The 17,748-nt window shown below is 45.0% G+C and overlaps 1 protein-coding gene across 3 annotated transcripts in view; it reads right to left on the reverse strand.

Moving 5' to 3' along the window:
- The window catches only part of ULK1 (unc-51 like autophagy activating kinase 1), an 82,426-nt gene that overhangs the window by 20,205 nt on the left and 44,473 nt on the right, over positions 1-17,748 (reverse strand). For 2 of the 3 annotated variants that reach the window (XM_065692140.1, XM_065692137.1), the window contains exons 12-17: positions 16,446-16,496; positions 9,326-9,414; positions 7,168-7,333; positions 5,879-5,939; positions 5,479-5,568; positions 1,257-1,382 (exon numbers count right to left, since the gene is read on the reverse strand). In XM_065692140.1, the coding sequence (XP_065548212.1) occupies positions 1,257-1,382; positions 5,479-5,568; positions 5,879-5,939; positions 7,168-7,333; positions 9,326-9,414; positions 16,446-16,496 (583 nt within the window). The remainder of the gene's footprint in view (positions 1-1,256; positions 1,383-5,478; positions 5,569-5,878; positions 5,940-7,167; positions 7,334-9,325; positions 9,415-16,445; positions 16,497-17,748) is intronic. The other variant, XM_065692138.1, reaches the window with a different exon arrangement.

Consider the following 17,748-nt stretch of genomic DNA (forward strand, 5'->3'; position numbering starts at 1 on the left):
CAGGCTGTGAACCTGAACTCAGCAGCCTGTCACCCGGTCTGAGGTAGGCACGATGTGCCTTGGTGCATCTTCTGCACCTTCTCCAGAGCTCTTGCTTTATACATCACATGGATAACCAAGACTCTTTTGTGAGTTCCAGCACTAACAGGGTCCACTGGTTGTGCTGTAAAAAACACAAGGCACATAGGAAACGGGAAGGAGCTCACCACAAAACCTGCCACATACTCAAGAAGTGAGCGTAAAATAGTATTAAAGTAACACTGACACAAAACAATCTCTGCTGATCCCTGATTAATACCAGCACATCGTGTCTCTACTTCTGGGTCTACTTCGAATAAGCCTTATCCTGAATTAGGCTGGCTGAAGCCCAAACTTCTACTGACATAGGTATTACCTTACTTCTGAAACCTAAACTTTAACAAATCCAGACACCAAAGCAACTCATCCAAAAAAGACATGACACCTCATAGACACCCCTGTCTGAATACTCCTGCTGTACAAACTCTTTAAGATCCTATATGAGTTTCCTTCCAACCAGCTGTCAACTTAGATTTCAAACCTCTAAGAACCAGGAATTATATGTGAGAAGAGACAGAAGCCCTGTATGTCTTGGATGTACGAGGCATTACCACTGAACCCAGGACAGCTCTACAGCTGAAGACTGGCATTTGAGTCTTCCTGATGGCCGTCAGCAAACATGCTCTGCCTCACAGACACACATTGCTCATGGTTTAATTACTCCTGGCTGCATAACCACATTAATATGCAACTCGTGTAAGACACATCATCTGTGGTGTGACTGGCTACAGGAACTAATTGAGGGGAAGTCAGGTAAGTTTTGTAGCCCCATCCATTTTAGTTGTTTATCTCAACCTTTTCCTTTTATAAAGACATTTGCCAGATGGGTGGTATTCTCTGCTTGGACACTCAGCTCATAGCTGGCATGGGAATAGCTGTCAGTCTCAAAGGGGCTCAGCCTGCACTGAAAGCTGACAGCAGCTGTCTCACACACAGGCACACAGACAAAATTTACAGTACATGGTAACAAATGAATCTCAACACCACTATACAAAAACCCCAAAACTAGGTTACCATCTAACACACACCGCATTGGCTCCCTGCAGCAAGTGGCTCCCCCCGAACCCATTCAGAGGGACAGAGAACACACGGTAAAGGAGTTTGTTTTACAGCCCCCATGCTGTAATACCAGAGCCCCTGCATTGATGCTACCCCCTCCTCCCAGCCCCAGCACTTACCGTGGAGAGGCGTATTGATTGGGAGACTGCAGGTTCTGCTCAATCCGCCTGTAGTTGTGAATCTGGGTTGGGACTGGAATGGGCACGGAGTGTCCGTACTTGCTGCTGGAAAACTGACCTGGCCGGCTGTTGAAAGGAGACAGACAAAGAAAGCCTCTGTATGGGCTGGGCCTTCAACCAGGTAATTGGAGGTTTTATCTTCGGAGAGCAACTGTACACAGGGAGCATCCCCTTGGCTGCGCTTGGGTTGTGGGTTCATGCTAGGAGGTGGTTCAAAGTCATATCAAAGGGAAGTGGCTCCACACATCTCCTGAAAACACGCACCTTTCTTCCAGCACAATTCCCACCCACAGAGCGAAGTTAAAACATACACCCAAGTGCACCACTCCCTCCAGGAAAACTGGAGCCCTGTTATTTCAGGCCACAACTGGCCTAGTTCCCAGCAGCTCAGATCCACAGCCAAGGAGCACATCATTGAACAGAGTCTAAACATTCATGGCTCACAAAGGACACCAGCAAAGATTTTGCTGCCAAGAGCTACTTCCGACTCATGCAGAGGCACTGCTGCAGCAATGGCATCTCCATGAAAGTCTCAGCATGCCACAAACGGAATACAGAGTATTTGCAAGTTAACTACTGTGTGGAGAAGACAACTTGGGAGAGAATAAATCTGGGGGGCAGCAGTTGGTATCTATGTACCCATCAATGTCAGACAGAGTATCATACACACAAAATGGGATGGCCCATTATGCAAACTTCTGACTTTCTAGTTCCATCCAAGCAAGTAAATCAGCTCACATCTGATATCTATTCCCCCAGGTGAGGAATAGTTTCCCCTGTTACTCTTAGCCTGTATCATGCTATACACAAACCTGTGCTATACAAAATCCATGCAAACACCACATTCAACTAAGTAGCAGCCTAAAGTCTTTTCCTAAAGGCTCTAGAATTCTAGGATTAATTGCCATGGTGATGCTATTTACAACTGCCAACACCAATTGCAGGGACATTGCATAGTTACGTTAAGATCTTATTGGTAATGAAGGCTTCTTCCCTGTTGTCAATCAAAGACATAAATCTCAGCTTTGCTCGAGAAGTAGGAAGCATCACTTCTTTCAGTCTATCACTTGGAGCAGAGGTGTTTTACATAAGATGAGACAGTTAATTCAGCAAGAACACACATGCAGGCACAGGGAAAAGAGAAGAGTTTGTGACTTATTTTGCAGTTCAGAGCATTCCATTACCAGAATTTCTTATTTTGGTAAGGGTCAGTAGCACTCTGGTTTACAGTGACAGTGTTGAACAAAGCTGACCTGCAGGAAAGTGTCGGCAGCTCTCCACATTATGCACGTAAAACACTTCTCCAACACAAGAGAGCCAAATGACTGAAGAGATCTTTCAAGGCCGACAGATCAAAAAGTGATTCCAATTTCTTCATTCCTCTCTGAAGAGGTTTACAAAGTTTTTAAGTTCTATATATTCTTCTTTGTCTGCTCTTACTTCTTCCACCAAGAGACCAGACTCTTAATCTGACATTTGCCTCTAAAAGGCAGCATGGAAGCCTTGATTCTTCATTGACATACAATAAACCAAAGGCATTCAAAGTGACTGACTGCTTAGCAGAAAGGTGAGGCTTTGGTGTCTCTGCTTCCATCAGTGTAAGACAGGGTGTCAAGACAGACACAAAGTGAACAGAGCTTTAACTAAGAAATTGGGAGGGTTCACGTCAAGCTTTGTGCATATCCTGATTTTCAGCACACATTTCAGATGCTGCCTTTTCCATCTGGTCGAAGTCCTTCGGAGGAAAAGCAGTTTTCAGGTGAAGGGATCCTTCCGAAAAGTTATATCAAGTCCTCATAGAAGGCAGGTTTCTCTACAAGGTGCAAGTTGCAAATTGCAAAAGAAAGTATCCAAATGAGGTGACATCCACTAAACCTGCTAACTGGCCTCAAGCCTTAAAGACTACAAGTGACCATAAATTTGCAAAGATCAAGAGATAAAGCTGGGACATGGAGTTTAATTACTTGGCAGTAATTAAAAGCTCTTTGAAAATGGTATCAAATCCATTGCTCTGGGATACACCTAAGGAAATTCTCTTCATTAGAATTCCTACACGTCTTTCAAGAAGGAAGTGTTAAAAACCATAAAATTCCAAACACCCCAACTATCAGCATGCTTTAATTCTGTCCAGTCCTTATCCTCTTAGTGAAGAACAAGGAGAGCTTCTCTAGAGCATACTGTGACATCCTGAGGAAAACTCACTGCTGGCCACTCTAAAATAGCCTTTGCTTTCTGTCCTAGTTGGAATGCATCCAGCATTGCTTCTAGCCTACAGCCACACATGAAAGGGAGAACTGCTGCTTCCGAGTGAGCGAAGACAGACAGAAAATCAGGAGTCCTCTGTGCCAGCGCAGCCAAGTGCTGAATCAATGGGCCTCATGACATCGGCAGTGAAAGCCACTGAAACCCATATCAGGAGTAAAGGCATACCTGGGTGGCACCACTTCAAAGCACTTTCAGGGGACAGATCAAAGATCACGCTTTACACTCTGGATTTGGAGTGACTGCTCCAGTCTTTCATTATTTATGTCTTATTTGCATCCTGGATAGGGTAGGAAGTAACTTTTCAGTGTTTCTTCAAAGCAGGTGTAAGTGGGAAGTAGCACTACAGGGGCTGGTATCTGCTCTACAGAAGCTGCTGGGAACGAGTAGAAAAGACAGAGCAGAAACACGTTCAAACCAGCTGCTGGCACTGACTTTCCACCTTATGATCCAATAGAATATGATGAGGCCAGTTTGGTGCAGACAAGAGATGAACAGTGTAAAGCAGGCAGCACTTTTAGTTAACTTTCTTGAATTTACACTCACTGCTGTCCAGAAACAAGGCCAAATCCTTTCTTTAGTAAAGACTGATCCTCAGAATGCAAAGGAATCAGTTAAGGAATAAGCTGTTAAAAAGCTTAGCAGGCGATGGCATAAGAAGCCTCATGCAATTAAACTCCACACTGTGGTATGTGCTTGCCAATTAATCTGATCACGTCAGCAAGGCTTTGAGCTATATTCTTCTCCTTTAAATGTATATGCTTTGAGGCTATATTTTGTCATTTTCTGGGCTCCATTTACGTGACGAGTGTGTCAGCACATAGCCTGGGACTACATCTTCTTCTTAACAAAGATTTTAGGGTTATCCATCTCCCAGTGTGAAATCTCCTTCAACTGTCCTCCCCCAATAGGTGCCATACTGACAGAATAGAAGATGAAAGCTGTCCTGCTTCCCCAGCAGGCAAGAATGAGATAGAAAGTAAAACCCTCAGTTCCCTGCGAGCTAAGCACACAGCCTAAAGCTTCAAGCTCTAGAGTCAACGGGATCCCCTTCCACAGGCCATTAACATTTTCTGAACACAAATACATCTGGACCTACTGGTGGTGCTGGGCAGCTGGTGGTGCGTGTGGGCACACATTACCTATGACATTTCTGAAGGCCAGAGCTGGGTTTATGGGAAGCTGTCACCTATAACATTTTTAAAGGCCAAAGCTGAGTTTGTAGCAACTGGTTTAGTTGAAATTAAACCTATGACAATGCCTGTTTCCACTTGTTACTCCTACTACTGCATCCTCTGTTAGCAAACAAGGCCCATGGAGCAGCATTACTTTATACAGACGTAATGCAAGGAGCTTTGCAGATCTTCAGCCAAACTACAAACAACTAAGTAGGCTCAGATGTGTCCTTCATGGCAAGGGCAGATGAGCAGCACTCCTCCACATTTGCCCAGTAATTCAAGTCCATTGCAATTTCAACCTTAGCTAAAGGGTTGTGCTCTAATCCACTGCATGAATTTAGAAACAGGGGTCTTTAGCTGGAATATTCACCATCTCAGCAAGGTGAGCACAGGGGGGATCAGTAGTACATACATGCCAGTGGAGTACATATACTTTTTTGCTTGAGAATAATCCCTGACCCCACAGGGAACAAAGTTAGTTCCTGCTCTACTGAGTTCTCTCATAGCCCCTCCTTAGGGCCAGAAGAGGGAGAGACAGGCTCTGTATTTGGGACCGATCAGCGCTCAAGGCTAGGGAATTCCTCCTGGGTGCTTCTTGTTACCCTTTAATTAAAGGAGAGATGTGGATCTTGCCCAGCACACCAACATCTGTAAAATCCCCTTCTTGAAGTAAATGGGTGTTCAATTAATCAATGTTGCATAGTCACACCAAACAGTCTTACCTGGATGGGCTAGGAGAACTGCTGTATGGGGGTGAAGGAGATGGTGTCCTTCCCTGGCTTTCCAAGCCTGCTGAAGTCACCAGAGAACTGCTGAGGAATGACAGACAGAACCAGCTGTCAGAGTATGGAAACCAGCCGTTCTCCCTTCCCTGGGTTCCTGCCACCAGCCCTACTGAGTCTAGGAGCCTTGGGGACTGTCACGCTGCCCACATGCTCCCTAGTATTCAGGTGCCACGTGCTGATGATCAAACTAAAAATGGTCACCACCAGGCAGGTGAGTTATCCCTGAAACAAAAGTTAACCCAGCCACATCTTCCCTCCCATTCACCAGAACCCAAAAGCCCCTAATGCACACTATGCTCCAGTGGCTAAGTGATTTCAGTTGCATTGGTGGACTTACCCACTGTACATCAGGCTGTCTTGGATTGGTTTCCCTCCTGCAGCCTCAGCAGTTAAATCACCTGAGGAATAAGGAAGTGCACAAACAGATTAATACAAAATAATTCTCTTAAAAATCTTTATCTATTCAGAGCAACTGAGATTTGGGTGGAATTTCCTGCTCCTCCAAGACCTGCTGAGCTGCTTCTGAACCAGTGCTTTGCAAAACACATGTGGGCTGAAGCTGCTGTGTGATCCTTACACCCTGAAGTTTTGGGAAATTTAGGCTGAAAGGAATGGGGCCAAAACCTAACAGAATCATTTGGGACAACGGGTATATGCCCGCTTGGTGCAAGCAATTGGCTGCTGTGAAGGAAGACAGTGGTATATGTTGCACATAGGGCTTTGAAATATCCGTGTCTTAAGTGGCAAATATCCAGGGCAGCCAAATGAGCTGGCAGATGAATATACAACATGGGAGAGTTTGTGCCTTTGCCAAAGCATCCGAATAGTGGAAACATGGCTAGCACAAGACAAGTGTGTACTGGTCCCATCACTTGTTCCCAGGAAAAATACAAGCAACTTCCCTGTCATAGGATTGCACAGTAGAGATATTTCACAGTTCTACCCCTCCAAATTCCTGTTTTAATATAGGTAGTGCAACTGGAAGAGGAGGAATCACAGCATTTACCACCAAGTTCCAACTCAGCAAAGCATCATACACATGGTCAAGGTTAAACAATATCCTTCTGCTGGTTAAGTAAGGACTTGTGCATGGACATACTTAGGCATGTGGCTGAACTGTGGCCCTGGCCCCCATGTACACCTGTACGTTCAAACAATTCCTATCAAAGTATAAACACAGAAAGGTGCTAAAATTCAATTAATGTTTGAAGAAAAATCCAACATATTTTAGTTCTCCCTCAGGGATTTTCTCCAGTGTAGAATCCATCTTACTAGCTGAAATCCTGTCTTGGACTGTGACACTAGGTGAAGACAGGATGACATGGGAATGGCTTCTGGGGAAGAAAGACATTTCCCTGGGAGCCTACTTATCTTCTTTTCCAGTTGGATTTCCAGGTTCAATCCCTTCTTGAGGTCCCTGAATAATCTTTCGTCTCAAATCCTATCTTTGAAGGTAATTACAACATACGAACCCAGCCTGTGAGACAGATGTTCTCTTCCAGCTTGATAACAAAACCATTTCCATCACTCAGTCAGACAGGTTCAATCTCTCTTTCAACTTTCTAGTAACTATCTCTAACATCACACCCCCCTCTGCTTGGAACGTCTGCATTCTCAGAAACTTACTTGAGAACTGTGCTGGGACCATAACGAAGTCATCTGTGTCACAGGATGAATTCTTACTGCTGCTTCCAGCAGAGTCCTTCGATCCATGCAGAAAGCCGGGGGAATCCTGGGTAGGAGATGCCAGCGCCTTCTCCTGCAGCTGCTGCTGCATCTCTCCAAGGGACTGCTAATGCAAGAAGAAAACAAACACTGGCTTCAGCTACTTTATCATCCTGCTTGATTCTTTAAACTCAGCTGTGCAAGGCTACAAACAACATTTTGCTGATAAACCAGGGCTAATAATTTGCCAGAAGCAGCTGTTGAGTTTTCTAACATGGACTCTTTCATGTCCATGTCAGAAAATAGCACCCTTTGTTACACAAAACATACTACCAGCGTGTCTGATGCTCCACAGGTAAGGAAAACATGACCTGAGGTATTACATGCCTCTGCTAAAGGTTTCTGGATCAATGACGTGTTTTGTACCAACTCAATTTAGTATGGTTGTGAAACTGATACGAGCTTCGAGACACAGATTTGGTTGCTCTTTTGGGTTATGTTTTTCTTTTGTTCTTAAACACCTGGTCTCTCCTAGCACTTTTGCAGTAAGCAGCACTTGGGAATGTGTACCTAAGTGTCCCTGCACTTTCTGAACAACCCTGTTTTGCTGTAGTGCTGGTAAGGAGGTAAAGAAAGGCCTGAAGGAGGCTAAGCACTCAACAGATGAATGCTTCACAGTCATCAGAAGCAGCACAAACTTTAAGTCCCATTTTTCTGCTTCCTTCAGCCAATCCTCATGTTCTGCAGACAGATGGAGGAGGCTGGATGGTTTAAGACAGCTTTAAGACAGCTGAACTACCCACAGAGCAGATCACAATCTTTATCCTAATGCATTTTTAGGCTGAGACAAACTTGAAATCAGCTTTCTCTTGGGCCCTGTTAAGACCCTGCTCCCCCTCTGAAGACTCTCCTGCTGTACCCGTGGGGACACTCTCACTGTACCTGCAGTACATACAAGCAGGAGTTTTCCAGCTGTCAAAGTTTCCACCCAATCTGCTGAGCCAGCACACATCCATCAGCAAACCTTCAACATGCAGAGCAGGACTGGTGCAGTCACACTTCGAACATGGGACCCTCTCCTGGTCTGGCAGTGAGCCTGCACCATCCCTGAGCTTCCCAGACCAGGAGAACTCAGGGGAAAGAGTCTGCTTGTCTGCTTTTCACATCATCTACCCATTCTGGGGGTCTTATGGTCAGCAGGGCCTCAGCCAACCACCCTCTACTTGCAGCTGCAGGGGAGAAGCAGCTCTCAGGGATGTGAGGGTTGTGTGACATTCAGAGGAGGGCAGACTTCTCTTTGTCCAGCTCACATCATGAGCACCTACATACACTTCTGATAGCGCCTCTCAGCCTTTCCCACACCAGGCTGAGACACCTTGGCCCAGGGAAACTCAGAGAACAAAGTAAAGAAGCAGTAATGCCAGGGAGGAAAAAATTCAACCCTTCTCCCTTCCCCTACCCATCACACCACCAGCATTCCTGAGTTCTAAGTCAAAGGCAGCTTTCACCAAGAGCCTCCAAAACCAAGCTTTCAGTTCAGCGAGCTGCAGGAATGTCACTTCACTGGTCAGTTCATATCCTGCCCTCCAGAAGAATTTTCATCATTTCAGGTAACCCGAAAGCAAAAACCGAAAGCAAAGACCACAGGGCTGTGGCAGGTCTGGCCTGAGCTGAATGTCTCCCTGTGGCTCCTGGGGATGCTGGTCAGAAAGGAGGAGGGTCACTTTACAATGAAGGGTGGATACACTGTCAAGCTGCGGAGACTTTGCTTGAAAACAGAGAACTTGCAGCCAAGAAAGCAGTGCTCTACACTGAATTAGTGACTGGTTTTGGGTTCCAAGGAACTTTCCATCTCTGCCAAGACAAGCTAATGGCATTAATACCAACTTTTTTCATAAAGGCTTTTCACATAATAGGCAATGGCCAAGCTGAAATATTTCTTGTGGGTAAAAAAAGGCAACTTCTAAACTCTACACAGACTGGAGAAGCCACTGAACCAAATCCAGGCAGAAATAAAGTGTTCAGTGACTTGCACCAGAAGACAGTAAAAGCAGAGACCTTGTTCCAGTAAAGCAAGCAGAAAGATGCATTAACAGTGCATCCTCTGAGCTGTACTTACGGGAGGTGATGCCAAGTGGGAAGTAGAAGAGCTGCTGGAGGAACTACCGGAGCCTGAACTGGGGTAAGAAGGCATTGGCACAGAAGCAGCTAAAACCAGGAAAAGACAAAACCAAGAGAAGTTGTCAAACTAAGTTTAATCAATAATAAAAGTTCTTTTTTGTCTTTACCCATCATGGTTTATCTCATGCAGCAACCTGTATTTCATGTATCAGATGTGACCAATTAAAGGAGAACAAAAGAAGCATTCTGTTTGGTTACATGATTGACATTCACTCGCTCCACTGTGCACTATGTCAGCTACAGCTCTTGGGGCAGAAAGTCTCAGAACATCTGATCAAGGTCAGACGTTCACTCAACACCTGTCCTACACAGATAGCAACATGGTTTCTGCCCTAAAAAGCCTTCAAAGCATCTTTGCAAGTGAAGGGAAAGATAAACAGGGAAGTGGACTGAGTTACCCATGTCAGGGGTAGAAGCTAGACCATACTCTTACAGTTTCTTCTTCATCAGACCTTGCTGCTTAGCACACATACATCAAATGTCTGTGCTAAGTCAAACGCATGCCTACTCAAGGTATATGTGCTTGCTGCCCCAGTCACTCGGGCATCCCAGGCCATGTACACCAAAAACCACCCACATAATTAACCATTCCACAAGGAAATAGTTCATTGCTTCCTATACCTCAACACGTTCTCCCCGAGTCACTTCTGCAAGTTAAAGAAGTTTTGCTTATTTAATCTCTTTGTACAGAAATTGTTCCACAGCACAAGCTATTCTTGCATCCCTTCCTTTTATGTTTTATTGTTCAATATCAGAACTGCCCATTTTATTCACTGCATTGTTGAACAGGCTTTTATAACTCTCACAGAGGCATAAAGCTCACACTGAAAGAACTAGTTAGCATTGACCTTCAGGCAGAAACAATGATTAAGGCATCACAGGAGAAAAGAATATTTAACTCCAATGACTTATGCAAGTGAGTTACAGTAAATAACTTAGAAGAGCTCAGCTCAGCCAAGGAGGAAGACAAGGCAAAGGTAACACCAGCTTTTCTTAAGGACTTTGAAGAATTTAGTGGTTCAAACTCCGCAGTCCACCTGCGCAAGAACAGTGCAGTAGAGTCCCAACGTCCCACTTCAAGGCAGCTTGAAGTCAGATTTTACTCTGCAACCATTTGTATGTATTAAGATAGAGATCAGAGGAAATGCTTAAGTGAGGAGAGGAGCACTTTGCTGCTCTTCCATTGTGCTGGCAGAGAATTAGCACCTTGTATCAGACTTCTGCCTTTACAAGAGCTGTGCTAATGACTCCATACTTAATAACTGGAAGATTAATAACACCTAGAAGAAAAATGTTTCTGTTTGAAGTAAAACTACCTCTGTCATTAATCCCATTAGATATTACAAAGTACTTTATTCGCCGGCTAGAAAAATGAGAGCACATTTCTCTGCAATTAACTGTTGAAACACTGTTCTAATGATAAAAGAATGGGCAAATATGCCCTTTAATAAAAGGCTTTAAGAAGTCTCTCCGTGCAGCCTATCAAAGAAGGTTAAAGGATGACTGGACCAGTGTCTCCTAGCATAAAAAGAGCAATCACTGTGCCGCTCGGTTCCTCAGTCTGACAGAGATGTAACAAGATCCAACAACAGGAAAATGAAGCCAAAGAAGCATCAACTTAAAATACACATTTTAACGTAAGCAATCAACCGCTGCAATAGTTTAACCAGGGTCACTGTGATCGCTTCCACCCTTTGCTAATGTTAACAAAACCCAAACGTTTTTTTAAAAGGTCAAGTTATATTGCAAATAAAGATTGATTCAGCAGAGTCCCAGGGCTTGTGCAATATGAAGCCATAGTGGGACGGCTGCGTGGGACCTGTGTGCAGTGACACACGCACGCACAGATGCCTTTCCTTCTTGTGTTGGACCATACTGGCAGCCTTACTCGGACAGCATTTTGAGGGTTAGGTCCATAACGAAATAAACCTTTTCAAAGCTTTGCAAGAGGCTACTTTTTACCCTCTGCATCTATTTTAACACTTGATGTCTGTGCCCTTTAGGGACTGTGCTGTTGAAATGCACTGCCCTGGCTCCAGTAAAGGAACTGGGACTGCTGGCAATGGATATTCTGGGAGGTCGGTCAGGGGCTTGGCATGGAGAGCTGCTCCATCCACACCCCGCACACTCTCCCACCACAGCTGCTTCCCACTCCCCACGCTCAGGGAACACACACAGAGGTCTGAGAACTTGACTGCAACATGGGAAGCTCTGTCCTGCCTATGCCACAACCTTCCCACACTGCCTGCAGAGCGATCCCTGGTAACTTCCCTACATATTTAATACCAGAAGTCTGAGAGGGGGGAAAAAGCCCCCCTTTTTTACCCTGCCAGCTCTTACAGAACAATTCACCCTTGTACAGCCAGACCTTCCTATTATGCAAAGATGCTTTTAAGAGAAGGTAAATATTTTTGAACTGTATCCACATGTCTGCTGCAAGACTTGCATCACTGTGCGTTTTCCCTACAATAAGTTATTTTTGTTAGAGTCATTTCAGTTCCCTCTCAAGGTCCCCCTCCACTCTATTTTGGTTCTTTGTTCATTATTGATTTAAACCTGGCTGGAATTGAGACTTTTCTATTTCTGTCTATTTGCTTTGGACAGCTTTCCATTAATCTGGGAAGGAAGACAAGCAGGCAGACTTTGCCACTATCATCTGAAACTCAAGTTACAGCTCTGTCTGCATGAAGCACACCTTTAGATACAGCCTCTATTAATCATTGTTCTTATTTTAAACCCTGTAAACTCCCCAAATTCTTACTGAGAGGCCCAGCTCAAAAGGTCCTGACACTAAAAAAGGACTTTCATGCACGTAGAACCACAAGGCTTGGCTTTGACAAACCCTCTCTGACCGCCACATCCCTGTTGGTGCATTTGGAGCGTCAGCCGTGTAGGACAGCTTGAAAGCAAGATGCTCGCTTCCATCTCCTCCACACACCCAGGCACTCCCAGTTTAAAATTAAAAGGGGTGCAAACACTTGGCTCATCATGCTTTCGGCTCAAGTTTGAACGTGGGCAATGTTAACACGGGTTGTAGGCCCCCACCCAAATCCAGAAATTGCTGGATTGTAATTGCAATGTAAATAAGTCTGGTTTAATAATTGTCCTCTCCAACTCGCTCCAGCAACAAAACAGTCACCCTGTGTGTTGCATAACCAGTGCCAACTAGTTTCAAAATGGGAGAGCTGGGAGACATAAAGGCAAGCCTGTGCTCCAGCTGTGTGGATCTCCAGACTGGATGCTGCACTTGCAGAAGTCATTTGTGACAAACCATCACAACAGGGGCCAGGCTGTCCTAAAATATCCGAGGCTCAAGCCTTATATAAAGCTTTACTTGTAATCCAAGTTTTACACACACTGGAGAGATGCATTTCAGTGATTATCTGGACTCAAAGCTAGTCATCAAATACTATTTAATTGCAACCTCTGACCAGGCAACACTTTTGAGTTCAAAAGCTGAAAGGACTTGCCCAAAGGACAGCTGCTTTAAAGAGTTAAGAACTTTGCACCATTAAAATCTTTTATATGCAGAAGTCATGATGCTTTTTTGCCAGGTTTTATGTACAGTAAGATTACGAAGATGCTAAAAGTTAAGCCTAACAGATATTCCAGACACTGAACCATCCCACACCATTCTGAACCACAACTGCTCACATTTCATGCTCTCTCAACTCAGAGTCAAGGAGGTACAAGCTCAGCATTCATTAAAGGCAGGAGCAAAAAAGCCTCCAGAAGACTGTGCACGGGTACCAATTACAGTGTGTTTATGAGAGAAGACTTGCACAAGCATCTAATTATGCCTCCTCATGCATTATTACTGTAATGCACTGCCCCATACCATATGCTGATCAGACCTGGCTACAGACAGACAACATTCTGACTAGACACGGTATTTTAAAGACTTTATTAATGTATTTTTACACATCTAAAGTACATGTTTAGTCACGGGTACAAAACCACAACAGAAAATAAAATATAAATACACAAAAAAATCAAGTACATGTTTTTGTTAACAAAGCCCAAGGCCCTGAACCCACTCTCCAGGCTAAAGCCTGTGGCAAAGAGCTTTGTGGTACACCCCGGATGGCAGCACACTTAAGTCCTTGCTTCACTAAAGAAGTGAGATGAGAGGAGGGACATGAGAACAGTCATCCCTCAAAACCACAGTGGAGAGGATGAGCTTGGCAGAAGTGTCGTATTTAAAGATTTTTGACAGAAATGTTGATTTTGGAGTGTTTTGAAGAGCAAATGTATTTATATGAGGGTGTCCCCTCACCGCAGCAACTTCAAAGTTAGCCACTTGGAGAATTATCCGCATTTGAGGACTTCCCAGTCTTCCAGAATTCCAAAATGACATTGTATTAAGAACACCCTTTATAATTCCACGAGATAGTGCCCTATCACATACCCACACAGAACGCACAGACAATGGCTCTCGCTTTATTCTGATCACTGTGTGACCAGCTCTGCACCAGCCTCGACAGGGTTCAGGAGCACGGGTGATGTGCTCAGCTCTGCACGCTGGTGGCAGATCTCCTGTTCCACCCTTGCCACCTTGAGGGCAGATTTTTCTGCAGGGGTAGGAGACCACCACCCCCTGCTCAGCCTGCAAAATGCTCTCATATGGAAAGAAAGTGGGTTTGGACCTAAAAACTGGTTTGGGACCTAAACAGATGCATCATTGCCTGTTTCTGTGGTGCAGGCACCTCTGAACTGGAAGGTAAAGGCTGCACGGAGGGTCCCTGAGCTTAGCTGAGGTCTCAGTACATTCATCATGAAATTGCTACTACTCAAAAGCACAATGCTGGTACAGACCACCCAACAAACTCTCCTAAAAGCACACTCAAATGTGAATGCCATAGTTCTGCTTCCGCTAAAGTCAGTGGTAGCCAAACTATCAGCTCCCAAGGAGAACAAGAGCACAAGGGCACACTGTTCCTCTCTCCAGTACGGCACAGAGGCCTGAGGACTAAGTCTGAGCATCATCATTTAGATGCAGCTACATCTCTGATACTTCCTACACTCATCATGCTGAGCCACATGTTGAGACGAAGTAGGACAATAAGCTTTTCGACCCATCTTAGTTCTGCATGCAAAACCAGGGGAGCTAACTGCTGCACAACTTCACCTTCCTAAGTCATCTACTTCTGCTAGAACAGCAAATGTTAAGCACTCTACCACGTTAAGGAGCATTCCGTACATCTCAGATGAGTTTTTCTTGAGTTCACCATAAGCCAGACCTTTGCTGACACTCTGGTTCTTCCCTCACCTATCCAGAAATCAAAAGGACCACCGCTCCCATATGCAGCCTTTCTCATCCAGGCTCTTCACTGCATACCCCCGAGACCTTCATCCACCACTGCCATCTGGCAGGAGCAGAGACCTCCACAGCAGACTACAAGAACCATCTTCTCCATTAGCAGATCTCTGTGCACAAAATGACCTCCAGCCATGGAAAGAGATTTCTCCCCTTGTCTTTTCAGAACCAGTAGTGGTCTCTCCTACAGGGAGAGGACTCCAGGCTGTGGACATACGCCTGGACATGAGGACCAGCAGGGCAGCAGAGAGGTCTGTAGTTCATACAGTCCATACATGCCTGTAAAGGTGCTCTTTTTGCTTGGCCTTGACCCCACACTATTAACTTTGGTGCATCAGGGGGCAAAGGCTGAGCTACAGCCCTTTGCTCACAATGATGCCTCTGGTTTCTGCACATCAAACGTGCAGAAGCTGGAAACTGAGGCCAAGTCTGGAGAACCCTCTCCCGTTTGTAGGGTGTTTTCTGTTCCCCTGGCCAGTGAAGCAAAAGATGAGTTGGTGGGCATGCAGGAACATCCTGAGCAGGCAGTCCTGGGCCCACAGGGGAACTGGACTTTGAAGGGCTTTTCCCACATGGCAGTGGTACAGCAGGTGCTGAGAGCTGAGCTGGCTTAGGAGCAGTCTTACACAGGCAGAGTCCTTTCCTGCCTGCAGAGCAGTCCTGTTTTACAGGACTTGCCCCACATCTTGCTGGTGCAGATGGAGATAGGGGCCTGGCTGTCTTGCAAGCTCCCCTAAACCAGAAGCGTCTTTTCTTGCCCGCAGGACGGTCACCTAAGTACACAGTTAAAATCTGTATCAGGAATAACTGAGAAGTCCTGCTCTGCAAGCAGGAAAGACGGAGATTGTCAAGAGTGACGTGGACATCAGACGAAGGATGGGCATATATTCTAGAGGTGCTCTATGTTCAGAAAGCATTGGACACGCTTCCTCCAAAACTTCCAGCAACCCAAATCAGTCACTGATGAAAATTCTTGGCTTATCATTTATTTAGAAGATTAAAGACACAGGAGGATCCTTCCAGAAGGAGGCAACCCTACACATTTCCACTCAACCAAGTCTCTTGGCCAGAGGACTGTTATATCCCGTACACTAGAAGCAATTCTGAATTGTTTCCCACTGAAAACCAACTTCTGAATCATGCATAACATCTGAATCATTCTGAATACATGGTTGGAAATTTTCAGGATCAAGAGAGGAAAGGAAGAACTTTCATTGGAAACCTGTCCTTGTTTTGGCCACTTGTCACTGAGCACCCAAATGAAACCCTTCTAAAATAAGGCTGATCAAGAATTTAGAGGTAAATGTTGAAACAAGGGCTGGTAACCAGAGCCTGCTTAAGGTACCTCCTGGCAAGCACAAACAGGAGCACCAGATTCCACCATTCACTATCCCAAACTGTCCTGCGGATGCAGAAGATGAGCAAGATCATGCTCATAATCCTATTTACCTACAAGCAGCCTCATTGGCTGAGCACTTCATACAAAGCGGCTGAATGTGCTTCAAAACTACATTTACTTCTACTTCAAGTTTATAAACAACCCCCATAATCATCCCTTTGAAGATAACTCAGCAAAACGAAATATGTTTTGATGGCAAAATCTGGACATGACACAGTAACAAAAGCTGAATCCCTGCCTAAATAACTAAGAAAACATAAAGCAGTCTTTTTCTTTTGAACTAGCAGCAAAGGAAGTCATGTCATGGTTCACAAAGACTGTAATCAAAAATGCAACACTTACATTTTTTCATTGAGGCACTTGCATCCAAGAATGGGTGATGGAAAAATTCATCTGAAAAAAAAACCAACAGCGACTCAGTGAAAGGAAATTGCTGTAAGAAGTTACAAAGCAGTTAAAGCACAGCAAGTGACAGCGTTTCACAGCGATTTTTCCATGCAATTAGATCAACCATGGAAGTTGACCGACTGTAATGTAGTCGTGGTCAAGAATGCAGACTGCAGACTGGATGAAGGACCTACTGTGGGAAATTATTTGGATCCAGAGATTGCTATTTAAGTATGAATAAAACAAGTGGCTCCTCTGCTCCCAGTCATCTCTGCAAAATCAGGGGGGTAAGGGACAGAGAAGGGAAATCATTTGGGGCAACTACAGGAATGAAGAAAGGGAAGGAAAAAACCCAGTCTTTGCCAGAAGCATGGCCAAATAACATGAGGATTTGTACCTCGGGATTCAACACCAGTACTAATGGATTTTACTTCCCCACAGGGCATTAAGGACCTTAGAAAGGTTTTGCTGCAAGCTAAAACCCCGGGCTGCTGGAGAGAATACACTGCCCTCATTGTTAATACCCCTCTGTCTTGCAATAGCTCTTACGTTTCTAGGAATGGGAAGCAGTTACTGAGGGCCAGATAGTGTGACCATGTCAAGACCTGCCATGGCCACACACACGTGCATCAAAAGCTCCTATCAGCAAGAAGAGAGAAATCCCAAGGTACTAAGTAGCACTAAAAGACAGAGTCCCTTGCTGAAATGGCATTCAAAGGCAGAAATGCATTTTCTAAAAGGCCAGCACAGAACAGCCCAGAACACATTTCACACCAGACATGAGTGCAGAAGTCTTCACTCATTATGGGAGAACATTCTACAGCTCCAGGCCAAGAAAAGCTTCTGTTCTGGCTTGCTGGAGACCCTCTACAAGTTTGCCTGACCTTACAAGTAACCACCACTCCTAGCTCCTTTGTGTCTGATCCATTGCAGCTCTATGCCAGAGTCCTCTCTTATCACAACCAGCTACTCAGCCACTAGTCAGGGACCAATGCTGATTATTTAGTTAATTGCAGGCAGCTCAAGCTCTTTTCCCAGCATGGATTTCCTGTTGCAACACCCAGTGTTTACAAACTTCTAGTTTTTGTACAGCTTTCTGTAAGCAGCTCCTCTTTGGCCACTGAGCTTCCCATAATGTAGCAACTGCTTTCTTTGACTGTCTGCTTCTTAAACTTAAACAACCCCTCTTCTCCGCCCCTCCTTGCCACTGCCATGGTCCTGCAGCCAGAGCGCACTGGTCTGGAGACCAGAGTGCACA

This window comes from Lathamus discolor, chromosome 12, assembly GCF_037157495.1.
Source record: "Lathamus discolor isolate bLatDis1 chromosome 12, bLatDis1.hap1, whole genome shotgun sequence".
Classification (NCBI taxonomy): Eukaryota; Metazoa; Chordata; class Aves; order Psittaciformes; family Psittacidae; genus Lathamus; species Lathamus discolor.